Source organism: Mesoplodon densirostris, chromosome 14 (genome assembly GCF_025265405.1).
Source record: "Mesoplodon densirostris isolate mMesDen1 chromosome 14, mMesDen1 primary haplotype, whole genome shotgun sequence".
NCBI lineage: Eukaryota > Metazoa > Chordata > Mammalia > Artiodactyla > Ziphiidae > Mesoplodon > Mesoplodon densirostris.
This window is the reverse complement of record NC_082674.1, coordinates 88,929,954-88,946,494: the sequence shown is the minus strand read 5'-3', so window position 1 is coordinate 88,946,494 and position 16,541 is coordinate 88,929,954. Positions and strand designations below refer to the sequence as shown.

The 16,541-nt window shown below is 43.5% G+C and overlaps 1 protein-coding gene and 1 long non-coding RNA gene across 2 annotated transcripts in view; one reads left to right on the top strand and one right to left on the bottom strand.

Moving 5' to 3' along the window:
* The window catches only part of MTHFD2 (methylenetetrahydrofolate dehydrogenase (NADP+ dependent) 2, methenyltetrahydrofolate cyclohydrolase), a 19,663-nt gene extending 17,134 nt beyond the window's left edge, over positions 1-2,529 (bottom strand). The window contains exon 1 of the mRNA XM_060116637.1: positions 2,394-2,529. Within this exon, the coding sequence (XP_059972620.1) occupies positions 2,394-2,494 (101 nt within the window). The 5' untranslated portion in view covers positions 2,495-2,529. The remainder of the gene's footprint in view (positions 1-2,393) is intronic.
* LOC132501184 (uncharacterized) lies at positions 1,871-16,541 on the top strand. The gene is made up of 3 exons (XR_009534185.1): positions 1,871-2,061; positions 12,455-12,580; positions 14,638-16,541. It is a non-coding gene; the product is annotated as an uncharacterized LOC132501184 (long non-coding RNA).

Below are 16,541 nucleotides of genomic sequence, written 5' to 3'. Positions count from 1 at the left end.
AAGAAGCTGAGGACAGTAGAAACAAAATTCAAACACAAACTTCTGCCTCCAAAGTCCATTTTTTCCTTTACCTCACTGTCGCCTTAGACTACAGTAATATCTCTCTAACCATGAAAACTCTCACACTACCCCCCCCAAAAAGGAATACATGCAGACCCATATTTTTTTTTCATTTCTGTTCAATTTTATTTTATTTTGACATCTTTATTAGAGTATAATTGCTTTACAATGGTGTGTCAGTTTCTGCTTTATAACAAAGTGAATCAGCTATACATATACATATGTCCCCATATGTCTTCCCTCTTGCATCTCCTTCCCTCCCACCCTCCCTATCCCACCCCTCTAGGTGGTCACAAAGCACCGAGCTGATCTCCCCCTGTGCTATGCCATTGTTTCTCACCAGCTATCTACTTTACATTTGGTAGTGTATATATGTCCATGCCACTCTCTCACTTTGTCCCAGCTTACCCTTCCCTCTCCCCGTATCCTCAAGTCCATTCTCTAGCAGGTCTGCATCTTTATTCCCGTCTTGCCCTTAGACCCATATTTTTTAAAGGATGTTTTAATTTTACCAACTAGCAGTAAGCAAAGCAATACATTACAAACTTGAATACCAATGTACTTATTGCCTTCAGAGATGTGGAAACCTACATTTCATTCAGAAAAGGGAATGAAAAGAGGGCATTTGTTTTTTTGTTTTTTATAAATTTATTTATTTTGTTTATTTATTTTTGGCTGCATTGGGTCTTTGTTGCTGCGTGCGGGTTTTCTCTGGTTGCGACGAGCAGGGGCTACTCTTCATTGCGGAGTCTGGGCTTCTCATTGCGGTGGCTTCTCTTCTTGCAGAGCACAGGTTCTAGGCGCATGGGCTTCAGTAGTTGTGGCTCGTGGGCTCAGTAGTTGTGACTCGCAGACACTAGAGCACAGGCTCAGTAGTTGTGGTGCACGGGCTTAGTTGTTCCGCAGCATGTGGGATCCTCCCGGGCCAGGGCTCGAACCCGTGTCCCCCTCATTGGCAGGTAGCTTAAGCACTGCGCCACCAGGGAAGCCCCAAAAGCAGGGCATTTGTTACTGGCGAGTGTGAGCAAACTGTTCCAGTTCTTTAGGTAAGGAATTGGAGTATTTTTATAAATCTCTTCAATCATGAAAGCACATGTGGCCAGAACTCAGGAAGGGAGGAAGAGGGAAGAGAACAGACAGTAATGAAAGATGGGGCTGGAAAGGCAGGTCAGGGTCAGACTAAGGAAAACCTTAAATGTCCCTTCGGAAGACTTCTTTCAAGAACGCATTAATCCCCATTCTGTGCTCCAACAGCACCTTGGAAACGTCTCTAATAGCATTTTTACACTGATTGGAAATTACATTTTCTGCCACATGTACGTGTTCTGCCTCTTGACAGGTATGGAAGTTCCACTAAAGAAAACCGCTTTTACCATCTCCGAATTCGCACAGCCTAGCACAGTGCCTGGATAAAGGGGCTGCTGTTACAAGGCTTAGGTCTCTGCAGTGTAAAGGCTCTAAAGATTGACGGGAAAGAGGGTGCATAGCTTTAAGGAACGAAATCACAGCTCTCCCTCCACCCCACCCCCCCAAAAAAAGATTCTTCAACCTAGGTTTAGAATAGGAATTTGAGGTCCAAAACCATCAGGAAATATTTATTACCTCCCTAAGAAAACGCAGACAGAGCTTTCCCTCTTCTCTTCCCGGGCGTTTACCACCTCAAGTTACTCGGTCTGGCACTGACCGACTCCGGGTGGGCTGCAGTCAAAGTCCTGGTGACCACAACACATTTATTCTCTTGGGAGGGGAAGGGGCAGCTTGTAGAGCAGCGCGAGCCACACCCACGACCGGGAGGAGGAGGGAAGTGCTGGTACCCGGCGAGCAAGGCTCCGCCCCAACCCCCGCCGCCGCTAGCGTCCCGGGAAGGCACGGCTCACTGAAGGCTGCTCGCTCACAACTCTTCCCCGCGCTCGCCAAAACGTCTCCTCTGCTTTCCCGCTCTTGGTATCAGGGCCAAGGGCGGCCGGCAGGCTCTGACCGGTGACCTCCGTACGCTCCCAGGTAAGTCGCGGAGTCCCAGGGCCCGCCAGCACCTCCGCTCCATGCCGTGGGCCCCGTTCAGCCGGCGGACTGGCCTTGAGACAGGGCGACGCCCGGAGCCTGCCGGAGGCCGGCTCCTCCGAAAGGCGGGCTCCCGATTCCAGCCCACACAGCCGAACGAGCGCCCTGGTGGTGGGCTGCGGCCACTCTGGGATGCCACGTCGCCCCGCCACACCCTTCTCGGTGGCCACCACCTCCCGGGACGGAGATGCTCAGGAAGGGAGTCCCTGGGCGGGCCCCGCGCTCGGTTCACCTCGGATTTCCGCGCTGACCCAGCCCCCCGACCCTCTTACCGAACTGCCGAGAGGTGGAAGGGGCGATGGTGGAGGCGGCAGCTCTGCGCCGGCCGGAGCAGCCGGGTGGCCAAAGTGGACAAGTGGGACACTGCAGCCATGGCCAGCGCCGGGAGGGAAACGCGCGCGGGCCCTGCAGTTATACCGCTGCCGCGTGGCAGGCCCCGCCTCCTGCCGGCACCCATTGGTCCCTGCGGCTCTTCACTTGCAGTCTGTTGGGCCGCTGGAGCTGAAGGAACCGATCGGTTGTCTTCCTTCAAACGCAGAGAAGCCTGGTAAAGCCATGCTCGTGATTGGAGCAAAAAGCGCCAAGAGCGAGGCCCTGGATGGTGCCGAAGGCTCCGTAGCTTGCCGAGACTGGCTGAGGAAGGCAAGCCCCTGGCAAACGTTGTCACGGACGCCCGGCCAACGCGTTCATTCACTGCCCAAATATCTGAGTGCCTACTGTGTGCCAGGCGCTTTAAGAGTGGATAAAAAGATAGGCAGATGGAATAGCAACTAATAAATGTAGAAGAATGGTGCAGTTAGAAAACGACTATTTGGCAAAATCATAGTAAAAATTGATTGAGAATCATCAATGGATGTCAAAACAACTGAGGGAAGTTGGATGAGGACCAAGTTATTTACATATAGTGTTGCCAGATCTTGCAATAAAAATACAAGATGCCCAGTTAAATTTGGATTGGGAGGAGGGGTCGTACTTTACTAAAAAGGTATTCGTCTGTTACCTGAAATTCAAATTAAACTGGGCTACCTGTATTTTATCTGGCTGGCCGCCCTATTTGCATAGTCTCAAAGTATCTCTCCCACAGGATATTTTTTTAATAGCAAAGCGGGGGACTTCCCTAGTGGCGCAGTGGTTAAAACACTCTGCTCCCAATGCAGGGGGCTGGGGTTTGATCCCTGGTCAGGGAACTAGGTCCTACATGCATGCCACAACTAAGAATTCAAATGCCACAACAGTGGAGCCGGCGAGCCGCAACTGAGGAGCCCGTCGGGCACAACCAAATTAAAAAAACAAAAATAGCAAAGGGAGAAACCTGACAGTCATTTGCCGTGGAGAAACCTGACAGTCATCACCTTAAACAAGTGATCAAAATTAACACCAGTAATAGGACAAAAACACATTATATGCCCCCAGATATGACGCATTGAGGAAGACACACCACTTCATAAATCTTAGCAAGTCTGAATATTGAATAAAGTGATTTTCCTAAACCATTGAATTCCCTAAAATTGTTACAGATTTCTTATTTACACAATGAGAGGAGAGATCATGGACCTGGAATGTTAAAACAGTCCAGGAAAAAGGCACATTCCTGAAATTTTGCAATGTACTGGTAGATCTAATCACAAGGAAATACCAGATAAGCCAAAACTAAGAGATGTTCTACAAGAAAAGCAGCCTGTACTCTTCAAAAATGTCAAAGTCATGAAAGACAAAGAATGAGGAACTTTTCTAGATCAAAGGAGCCTGGGCATGACAATTCAATGTAATATGTGATCCCAGACACCCCGCCCACCCCCCAATTATTTTCGTTCTTTTTCTTTCATTCTTCTTTTTTTTCCTGCCTCTTTTTTGCTATAAAGGGCATTATAGGACAACTGGCAAAATAATAATAAAGTCTTGTAGATCAGTTAATAGCATTGTATCAATTTAAATTTCCTATAGCTAATCATATTGTGGTTATGTAAGAGAATGTACTTGTTAGGGCTGCAATAAAATACCACAGACTGGGTGGCTTAAAAAAATTATTATATCTATATGAGATGATGGCTGTTTGCTAAACTTATTGTGATGATCATTTCTTGATGTATGTAAGTCAAATCATTATGCTGTACACCTTAAAATTATACAGGGCTCTATGTCAATTATATATCAATAAAATTGGTAGAAAAAAACAAAATTAATTTTCTTGCAGTTCTGGAGGCTGAAGTACAAGATCAAGGTGTTGGCAGGTTTGCCCTCTCTTGAGGCTTTTTTCCCTGACTTGCAGGTGGCCGCCTTCTCACTGTCCTCACGTGGCCTTTCATCGGTGGGAGCACCCCTCTGGCACCTCTCTCTGTATGTCTTAATCTCCTCTTCTCATAAGGACGCCAGTCAGATTTAATTAGAACCCACTGTGACCACCTCATTTTAACTTTATTGCCTTTTTAAAGGCTCTATTTCCAAATACAGTCACGTTCTAAGGTACTGAGGGTTAGGGCTTCTACATATGAATTTGGGGTGTGTGTGGCACAATTCAGTCCATAAAGATGTATATACAAAAAGAGAAGCTGATAAAGCATACAGTGAATATAGCATATTAACAACTGGGGAATTGGGCGAAGAGTATGTAAGCATTCCTTGAACTTTTCCTGCAACCTTTCTGTGTGTCTGAAATTATTTCAAAAAAAATTTTAAATCAGATTTCTGCCCTCCTGGGGTTTGAGGGAAAGGTAGACATACAATAATCAAGAGAAGAGACTAAGAAAAAGACTGTGGTGCTGAGGACCCTCCAGACAGTAGATGTGAAAGGTTGTACAGCTCAGAGCACGCCCTCAGGTTATATGCCTGGGTGTGATAACTCACAGAATCTATCCCCAGCAAGCCCTGGTGAGGAGGGCCTTACAGTTACTTGGACCTTGCAGGAGTGGCTTTGAAGAGGGAAAGGAACCAGACATGCCCAGATTTTAGGATACACAACCCTCTCACCGCTCTGCAAAATTCTGGAAATTCTCTTTTCCCAAAAAGAAAACTCTTGAGAGTGAAAGCATGAGAACATTATTATATATTTTTTACTATGCCTAATGAAAGAACTTCCCTCCATGCTCCCACAGTATTATATTGAAATACCACTTGTTTAACAAAAGTACTTCATGCTCTAATTTTTAGCCCCAGTCCTGTGGGGAGCTCAGGCCCTTCTAACTCAGGCCCCAAATAGCCTTTCTGCATGCTCTTTCCTTGCTCTCCCCTCCACTGAGCACATCCTGTACCTCTGCCTGCTGTTTGATTGCCCTCCTCCATCTACTCCCCAGAACCGCTGCTACTCATCCCCAAGGCTGCACCCCCAGACTGCCTGACTTGCCCGTCTTGCCTATGGGCCTCCACGTTAAGTGGCCTCACATGTTTCATTGACACATAAGGAAGAATTGGGACCACACACAGGCAAGAGAGCATTTTTGCTCCAACATAACGCCGATAGGCAGAATTCATTGCCCTCTCTTTGGGGCTATCATAGAATATGAGAATAATCCTATGTCAGTCCTCAGAAGGACATCTTGATATTTGTGCATCTGTCTTATCTCTTCAAATATTGAAACCGTGCAACTCAGATTGGGACTTACATGCTGGGTCTTTTTTTTTTTTTTTTTTTTTGCCCCATGGCGCAGCATGTCGGACCTTAGTTCCCCGATCAGGGATCAGACTCGTGTTCCCTGCATTGGAAGCATGGAGTCTTAACCACTGGACCCCCAAGGAAGTCCCCCATGGTCTTTTAATTGAGACCACACACCTGGTCTCAAGACCTAATGAAGCTCAGGTTCTTGACGTCTCATCGCAGAAAGAATTCAGTGAGAGACAAAGTGATAGGTAAGAAGTGGATTTATTTAGAGAGAAACACACTCCACAGAGTATGGGCCATCTTAGAAGGTGAGAGGCCCCAAAATATGGCATGGTTAGTTTTTATGGGCTGGGTAATTTCATAGGCTAATGAGTGGATTATTCCCACTATTTTGGGGAAGGGGCAAGGATTTCCATGAATTGGGTCACCACCCACTTTTGGGCCTCTTATGGTTGGCCTCAGAACTGTCCTGGCACCTGTGGGTGTGTCATTTAGTATGCTAATATATTACAATGAGTGTATAATGAGGTTCAAGGTCCACTGGAAGTCATATCTTCTGCCATCGTGGACCTAGTTGATTCTAACCAGTTTTTGTCATGTCCTATGGTTATGTCATTCATTTAAAGGTTGTGCCCTGCCCCCTTCCCTCCTGTTTCAATATGATGTGAGCTTATTAAACCAAGACAATTCATATCTCATGATTCATTTCATTCATGCAAGCACAAAGCACATTTATAATCAAACATCTATTAATGATCATTCTAATAATAGCTAAGCTTTATTGAACACTTATAATGTGTCAGGCACTGTTTTATGCCCTTTGCAAATATTATCCTATTTAATTTTCACAGTAAGCCCATGAAGTAAGTGCTATTATTATGTCCATTTACAGATGGGGAAAATGAGGCACAGGAGGTTTAAGGAACATGTCTAAGGTCAGGGTGCTAGTAAGGGGAGGGCAGAGACTGAAGCCAGACAGGCTGGCTCCAGAGTCCATGCTCTGCTATTAAGTACCATTTATTGAGCACTTATTCTGTGCCAGGCACTGGGTTCAGCACCATCTTCTATAATCCCAACAATCCTGTGAGGTACGTATTATGTTCTGCATTTCAGATGAGAAAACTGAGACTCAGAGAGATGACCACTTGCCTGAAGTCACTCACCAGCAAGATGAGGCCTGGCATGGAAGCCTTCCCTCTAGCCCTCCACTTCACGTGGGCCTGAATATTTAATAGATAGCTAAGGAGGAAACCAGACCACACACAGGCGAAATCACTTAAAACTATAAATGGGTGAGAGAGAACTGTTGGGCAGAGGAGGCCATGGTGGTGGGACCCACAGAATTGGCAGCTAAACTCTAACAGTGTTCCACGTCTAGAAGGAACCACAGAGCTTATGAACACCAACACATTCCACCACCCATCAAACCTCCAGTGTAACTGATTTACCTGAAGAAATCAAGGACTCATTATCATCCCAGAGCAATTTCTAAGTAAGGATTATGCTGGGCACCCTTCATGACCTAGAGCTCATAATGGCATCAGGATAGGCACTGCAGTTGTGAAAATATTGAAATGTTTCTGTACCGATTGGTAAAACCTGTTCTCCCAAGCCCTCTGATTGTCTACCACACCCTAGTGCCCCTCCTTAGGGAAATTAATATCAACACCCGGACCATGATGCTGCTTTCACACTAGGCTAGTTTGGGCCATGCCTATCCATTTCATACTCCTGACTTTCATCTTAGAACATACTGTAGCACTAAGACAGGACAGCCCAGTCTCCGAAACACCCAACCAGAGAATTGTTCCTTTTTTCTTACTATGAAAGCAATTCATGTTCTTTGTTTAAAACACACACATGTACGCATACACACTGGAAAATACAAAAAAGATTAAGAAGCAGAGACAAAATGACACCCACTCCAGCACCAATCAGAAACACCCAGGATTAGGTAAATGGCACTGTTCTTGGAAGTAAGGATATTTTTAAAAAGTTGAATAAGATACAAACTTGTTCTAACTAGGTTTCTAGCTCAGTGAGGTGGAAGACAAATCATGTTAACAGTTGAGTAGATAAGTGAGAGAGGTGTGCCCATGGGTCTCTGGGAGCTGAGTGGAGGGACCCCTGACTCTTGGCAAAGTCCTGTCCTCGCCTTTATACTGGAATCACCTTTATGGCCATAGTGAAAGTGTGGACTCAGGGAAGCAGGCCAAGGAGTATGTTCAGCCTTTTTGACAGGGCCATAAGGCCGACAGAAAACAGGAGAGATGGGCTTCCCTGGTGGCGCAGTGGTTGAGACTCCGCCTGCCGATGCAGGGGACACGGGTTCGTGTCCCGGTCCGGGAAGATCCCACATGCCGCGGAGCGGCTGGGCCTGTGAGCCATGGCCGCTGAGCCTGCGCGTCTGGAGCCTGTACTCCGCAACGGGAGAGGCCACAACAGTGAGAGGCCCGCGTACCAAAAAAAAAGAAAACAGGAGAGCTCGTGGCTCACAAGCAATCCATCCCAGCTCATAACAAGCTGGGAACTTTGTTCAGAAGACTGCACAGAAGCCTCCAGTGATTTACAGGGCCGCTGTGATATCTCCTTCATAAACCATTCTAGGGTGAAAGGCAGCAGGTTAATAAGGATCCAGTGGTTGGAGAATATCAGCCTCAGAATTTTCAGGATTTAGGTTCTTTCTTCAATTCTTCTCTTTCTTATATTTGAACTGGGGGTGGCTTCTGTTTAAAGGGTTCTGGATATTGGCGGAGTCCGTGTAGCACCCTGAGGAGATGCAGTTCAGTTTTCTTCTAATTTCAAGGAGAAGGAAGGGGACCTTACTTACTTGACAGGATAGGAAAGGGGGCAGGGAGTCAGACTGCGGAGAAAAGGGAACTAGTTTCATAGACCATTAACCACGTGCCAGGAAATATGCTAGATACTTCCCCTACGTTTACTCATATAATCCTAATGTTCCTGTGAGGTCAATATATTATTATATCTATTATAGAAGAAGCAACAAAGTTAAAGTAATTTGCCCATGACCACCAGCTAGTCATGGCAGTGCCAGGATTAAACATAGGTCTGTCTTCATTCAAAACCCATGTTCTTTCACAAAATATGTCTATCACAGTTGTGTGAGGTCAGAGTGAAGAGAGGGCATTTGGCAGCATGTAACGGCTGGAATGGAGCAAGTGGAACAGGAGGGTTGACAAGGTTACAGAACATTTAATGACATGATCCTCCCCAAAGGTTGTACTTTATTAGCCTGCCTGCCTGTCTCCTTCCTTTTCTTCTCCTCTTCTTTTTCCTCCTTTTTCTTCCTTTTGGCCTGCCAAAAAGAACTCTTACTAAATTTTTACCATTTACAAAAATTTTGTATGATTTTCTTTTTTTTGCAGTATGTGGGCCTCTCACTGCTGTGGCCTCTCCCGTTGCAGAGCACAGGCTCCGGACGCGCAGGCTCAGCAGCCATGGCTCACGGGCCTAGCCGCTCCGCGGCATGTGGGATCTTCCCGGACCGGGGCAAGAACCCGTGTCCCCTGCATCGGCAGGCGGACTCGCAACCACTGTGCCACCAGGGAAGCCCTGTATGATTTTTTAAAGAAGAGAGATGACGTTTTGTGGTTAAAAATACATGTTTCTGACAGCAGCACCAAAAATTGTTATGGAAAATATTGTTTATCTTCCAAACTTCAGTACTTAGATGCCAATCTATCATGTTCTTGCTTATTATCTCCTTAGAATTAATTACAAATAAATCAAAACTTGTATTTTATCATGAAAAAAAATCTACACACTTTTTACTTGTCCTCATTTTATTACATTCAAGATTAAAGGCGGTGGCAATACTGAGGGAAATGATTAGCTGCAGAGAACAACATAACTAAGAGGTAGCACTTACTATGTGCCAGGCACTGTTCTAAATGCTTTACGCTTCATAACTCATTTAATCTCACCATAACTCTATAAAGCAGTGTACTGCTATTATCCCCATTTTGCAGATGAGAAAACTGAGGCACAGAGTGGTTAGTAACTTCCTGAAGATCACACAGCTAGTAAATGGCAAATCTAATTTTCAAATCCATTTCCTTTTTTTAAAAATATAAATTTATTTATTTATTTTTGGCCGCTTTGGGTCTTTGCTGCTGCACTCAGGCTTTCTCTAGTTGTGGCCAGCGGGGGCTACTCTTTGTTGCAGTGCGCGGGCTTCTCATTGCAGTGGCTTCTTTTGTTGCGGAGCACAGGATCTAGGCATGCAGGCTCAGTAGTTGTGGCTCGCAGACTTAGTTGCTCTGCGGCATGAGGGATCTTCCCGGACCGGGGCTCGAACCCATGTCCCCTGTATTGGCAGGTGGATTCTTAACCACTGCGCCACCAGGGAAGTCCCTTTTTTTTTAAGACATGAGAGAAATAGCTTTTGAACTTTAGGAGAAAAGAAAAGATGTCAACAACACAAACTTTGGTTTCTGAGACTAATAATAGCCAACATATTAGCACTGTTCTGAGTATTTTACATGTATTATCCAATCCTCTTATCAGTCTTATTATTGTCCCTATTTTACAGATGAGAAAACTGAGGTACAAAGAGGATAAATAAGTGCACAGGTGCACAGCTAGTAAGTGGCAGGGTTAAGATAGCAAAGGAAAATGGCAAAAAATATGAGAAAAGACTCTAAAAACTTTAGAGTCTCTGGGTTCTCTTTGTGACTGAAGGCGATCTGAGCCAAATTCTTGTCACCATTTCTTACTCAAGAGTATGCTTTCAAGGGGATTATATGAAATGTGAAAATTTTGAAAATTGTAAAGCACTATAGAATTTAAAGAATCATTCAATTAAAAACAGTTGAAGCAAAAAAAGAGTAGCCTTCACTTTCAGAGAAGGCTACTCCTCAGTGAGTACCACAGGACATGCCTGAGTGACAAAGGTTTTCATCAATACATCTGGTTCCTGCCTGACTCTCCTCCCCCACACTGATGGCATTTATAAAGCTTCCCTCCGAAATCACCACAGTGGAACGTGAAGATGAGAACACAGTCAGAAGATTTCCCCAAGGTCACCACTTTTATAAACTTTCCCTTCAGTCCTCTTCCTGGAACTTTCAAGATCATTCCATAGAGTTGACCCCCTCTCTTATCCTTCAACACTCTTCTCTTGCTTTTATAACATCCCCTCCTAGGTTCCCTCCTGCTTCTCTGGCTGCTCCTTCTCAACCTCCTTTGCCATTTCTTCTTTCTATGTGGCCTCTAAATATCAGGGCTCCTCAAGGTTCTGCCCTGGCACCTCTTACTGTCTACTCTACCCCTGGCTATTGTATCCACTGCCATGGCTGTAAATATCTATACGTTGGTACCTGCCAAGATGATCGTCATCCTGGTCTCTTCTTTGAGCTCCAGACCTGTATATATCTGCATCGTAGATATTTCAGTGTTAATACATTCAAAACAGAACTCCTGATCTACCCCCAAAGCTGCTTTTCCTCCCATCTTCTCTATCTTAGTAATTGGGAACAACGAGCTAGTTGTTTGTGCCAGAAACACAGAACTTAGCCTTGACTCACAGTCAGCTCATCACTGAATTATTTCTCCAGAGTAGATCTCAGTTGTGTCTGCTTCTCTCCATTGATCTAGTCTAGGTCAACTCCATCTTCTGCCCAGACAACCACAATACCCTCTTAACTGCTTCCACATTTTAAAGTGTAGATGGCATCACCCTTCTCCTGAAAACCTTTCAATGGCTGGCCAACCGGCTTCAACTAAGATCTAAGTTTTTGCTGGCTAGTTTCAGCTCCCTTCACTTTCCCTTTGCCTACCACATTCTCATTACACTGGCCTCTTCCGGTGCCTTTTCTTTTTTTAAATTAATTTTTATTGGAGTATAGTTGCTTTACAATGTTGTGTTAGTTTCTACCGTACAGTAAAATGAATCAGCTATACGAATAAATGTATCCCCTCGTTTTTGGATTTCCTTCCCATTTAGGTCACCACAGAGCACTGAGTAGTTCCCAGTGCTATACAGTAGGTTCTCATTAGTTATCTAATTTATACATAGTGTCAAAACCAATCTCCCAATTCTTCCCATCACCCCCACTGCCCCCTGCCCCGTATCTATACATTTGTTCTCTACATCTGTGTCTCTATTTCTGCTTTGCAAATAAGATCATCTATACAATTTTTCTAGATTCCACATATATGTGTTAATATACGGTATTTGTTTTTCTCTTTCTGACTTACTTCACTCTGTATGACAGTCTCTAGGTCCATCCACATCTCTACAAGTGACCCAATTTTGTTCCTTTTTATGGCCGAGTAATATTCCATTGTATATGTGTACCACATTTTCTTTATCCATTCCTCTGTTGATGAACAGTTAGGTTGCTTCCATGTCCTGGCTACTGTAAATAGTGCTGCAATGAACGTTGGGGTGCATGTGTCTTTTGGAATTATGGTTTTCTCAGGGTATATGCCCAGTAGTGGGATTGCTGGGTCATATGGTAGTTGTACACTTTTGGTGCCTTGATCATAGCAAACTCTTACCTGCTTCAAAGCCTGTGCACGTGCTGTTGACTCTGAGCAGACCCTCTTCCGTCTCTCTTCATTCGGCTACCTCACCTTCTCGGGTCTCGGCTTAAATGACACCTCCTGAGACTCCCCAGTCTCTCCTGTTACACTCTCTTAATGCTCTTAATGCATTTTGTGCTTTTCTTCCTAGTAGTAATCATGTAATTATTTGTTAATATCTATCTTCTCCAGCTGGATGTGAGCTCCAGGAGTGCCAGGGCCAAGAACTGCGTTCACCAGTGTATGTGACTGACAGAGGTCTGACCTTAGACTGAAGACATTTTCAAAGTGGAAACTTTCACATGGCTTCTTCACTGAGTGAGTTTTCCGTGTTCAACAAATTGGGATTTCTCTTTCACGACCTGTGACCTGAGTCATGAGAGAAGGAGCAGGGACAGCTGAGCAACTTTACTGTCTGTTTGTCTTTTTTTATCCACTTGTGACAGGGGCTAAATCACAGGCTGCCAAGAGCACCGACTAGCTGGGAGGGGCAGGAAACTTGCTGTGACCAAAGTGAGAAGAGGTGGGGCTTGAGCGAGTGTGTTCAAATGATGAGACAGGGCACTTATACAGAATGAAAATGCAAGGTTGCAAATTCTGCCCGAGGGAGCTGGAAAGGGGAACTGCGTGATGAATGCGGGTGGGGCAGGGGGTGGGAGAGGTTCAGAAAAGGCAGTATTGGCTGCGGTACAATTTGCTGCTTAGCTTCTGCTTTCAGCATCTGCTGTGACCAGATGGTGTGCAGTGATCTCTCTGGCCAACTGAGCCAAGGAAAGAGTAAAACCTCCCCAGTATTTGTAGACCATAGGCTGTGTCTGAGGGGAGCAAATTGCCCTGTAGCAATTAGCCATTTCTCTCACTCTCTTCCTACGTTTTACTCTATCTTTCTCTCAGAAATCTTATTATTTTTTTTACGTTTTACCTTTACATTTTATTACTTTTCAAATTGAAGTATTATGGCCTTGCAATATTACATTAGTTTCAGGTCGATATTTTTATACACAAATGATCACCATCATAAGTCTAGTTACTAAGCGTCACCATACAAAGTTATTACAATATTATTGACTATATTCCCTATGCTCTACATTACATCGCCATGACTAAATAAGTCATTTTACCTGGAAGTTGGTACCTCTTAATCTTCTTCATCTACTTCACTCATCTCCCCCCCGCCCCCACCATGACAACCACCCGTTTGTTCTCTGTATCTATGAGTCTGTTTCTGTTTTGTTGTATTTGTTCATTCAGAAATCTTATCTTTGATCTCTACGTGGTCTATATTGACATCCTGGTCAAATATTTCCAAGTCCCTAAGGCTCCCCCTCCTCCCCTCTGCTGTCTGGAAAGGTTTTCTTATAAACGGCTGGCCTTTCATATCCTCGGTGATTCTCCAACTTAAGGAACAATCCCATTAAAAGGGAGGAAAATTTTCACAAACTCCCTTCTCATGCTCTCTGGAAATATTTTTAATGACAATTACATTATTTAAATAATATAAATTATTATAAAAGTATAAATTTCTAAATGTCCTTATGTTTATAGCTTTTAAAAAGCTATCAAATTACAGTTATAAATTAAACACCAAAAAAAACAGTAAAGTTAATAAAATCCAAATAACATCATTACTTAATGTGACAGGGAATATTTGGATGAAATAAAATCACCTGCAACATGAATGTGGTAGTGACAGGTACAGGGTAAATTCTTTTGCACTGGGCATCCTGCACCATTTGCTGAGCTATTCTTGATTCTCCCCCAGTTTTGCTTTTTCTTGGTTTCTTCATTCCAAGGCCTGTCATGTGGCTGTCAGTTGGTACTGATGCATTGTTTTCCCATTGCTTGCTTCTGTTAATGTTTTATTAGATCATGACAACTGGCACTTTGATACCAAAAAGAGCAAGCAAAAATGAAGGTATGTTATGAGAGGATCATGCAGATAATCTAGAACTGTATTGTCCAACATGGCAGCCATTAGCCATAGGTGGCTACTGAGCACTTGAAATGTGGCTGGTCCAAACTGAGCTGTGTGTAGACGTAAATACATTCATATCATGTTTTGCAACAAAAAGTAAAATATCTTATTAAAAAGGTTTAAATTGATTCCTTGTTAAAATCACATTATTTTGGATAAATCAGGCTAAATAAAATATATTATCAAGATTAATTCCACTCGGGTTTTTTATTTTTGCTTTATATATATATATATATATATATATATATATATATATATATATAAGAAAATTTAAAATTACTTATGTGGCTCAAACTCTGTTTCTATTAGACTGCACCTTTCTAGAATAACTGTGTGTGTGTGTGAGTGAAAGAGAGAATATGTACAACAAACTGAAAATACCATATAAAAATTCTCATAGGGCCTTCCCTGGTGGCGCAGTGGTTAAGAATCTGCCTGCTAATGCTGGGGACATGAGTTCGAGCCCTGGTCCGGGAAGATCCCACATGCTGCGGAGCAGCTAAGCCCGTGCGCCACAACTACTGAGCCCAAGTGCCACAACTACTGCAGCCCCCGTGCCTAGAGCCTGTGCTCTGCAACAAAGAGAAGCCACTGCAATGAGAAGCCCACACACCACAACGAAGAGTAGCCCCTGTTCGCCGCAACTAGAGAAAGCCCGCGCACAGCAACGAAGACTCAATGCAGCCAAAAAATAAAGAAATAAATTAATTAATTAGTTTTAAAAAATTCTCATAGAAAACACGTGGGTAATGAAGAGGTTTCCAGTCTAAACCACTGCTCTATCATTTAATGGCAGCATTCTTTCTCAGAAGCCAAGGTTACAGAACCAGCATAGGACTTTCCTTGTGGCTCTCATTCTAGTAGCCTCGTGATATAATATCTCTGTTGTTTTCCCACGTGGCTTCCTTATTAAAATATTTTGGGGAAGGATCCAGGCACTTCCATCCCTTCCAGAAAATACGTACTGCCTTACCTGGTCATTTTACTGCCATTTGATCAAAGATTGTTCCCCATTGAGGAAATATGAGGTAGGTTAAAAACAACAACAACAGAAAGTGCGAATGTACTCTCTGGGCAAGCAGATGCAACTACTTCCTAAGCTACACAAGAACTGCTGAAATTCAGGGACTGCATCTGTTTAAAAACATTGGTCTAAAATAATACGTAGCCCGGAATTCCCTGGCAGTCCAGTGGTTAAGAATCTGTGCTTTCACTGCCGAGGGCCCAGGTTCAATCCCTGGTCGGGGAACTAAGATCCCATAAGCCACGCGGTGCCACCAAAAAATGAATAAATAAATAAAATAATACTTAGCCAAATATTCAGTTGCATTACTTAGCAAATATTTGCTACATTTCTATTTGCTAAATATCTCATACAAGGCTCCACAATAGGCACAGTTAAAATACAAAGCTAAGTAAGTCAGGGATTTGCTTTCAAGAAGCTGGTCATCCAACCGAGGTAATAAAATATGTCAAAATTTCTTCCTTTTTAAATAGCAAACGTTGATTGAGTAAATATATGTTCTAGAACTGTCTAAGGGAGTTCTATACCTTATTTAATCCTCACAACCTTAAGAGATTGCCCGCATTTTACAAATGAGAAAACTGAGGCAAAAATTATGAAAATACTCAACGTTATATGGTTATTAAGTAGCACTGGCAGGGTCCAAATACAAATAGTCACCTCCAAAATATGAGCTTTTTAGTCACTATTCTATCTTGCTTCTCGTTTCAAAAAGAAAGAAAGAAATTAATATTAGTATTTGCCTTTAGAGAAAAATTGGAATTATACAGAAAAATAGAAAAGAACATAAACCCTCAAAGTCCTACCACCTAACAAAACAGCTGTTAAATATGCAAATACTACTCTTTAACTTCAACTATAATTATATTATAAGAAAGATATATCAATAGATAAAGGGCTACAAGAGTTCAGAGGTAGGAAAGAGGATTTCCTGCTGGATCTTGAAGGACAAGGTAAGATGTGGATGTTGGGGCATTCCAGGCAAAAAGAACTGCAAGCACAGGAGCATGGACTCAAGGAGGCCCAGGACTTATAGGAGAAACAGCAAGAAGTTGTTTGGCTGGAAAACCACCTTGAGCAATGAAGCTAGAAAACTAAAGGCGAAGTCATAAAAAGCCTAGAATTCCTCTACCTTTCATCTTATCAGTACTGGTAATACTGCACTAATTACCGTTTATTTCTGTGTCAATCTCCTCTGTTAGCCTGAGAATTCCAGTCTATATTGAGCATTTATTGTGTGCTGTGCTGAGCACTGGCGATGACAAATAAACAAGTTATGT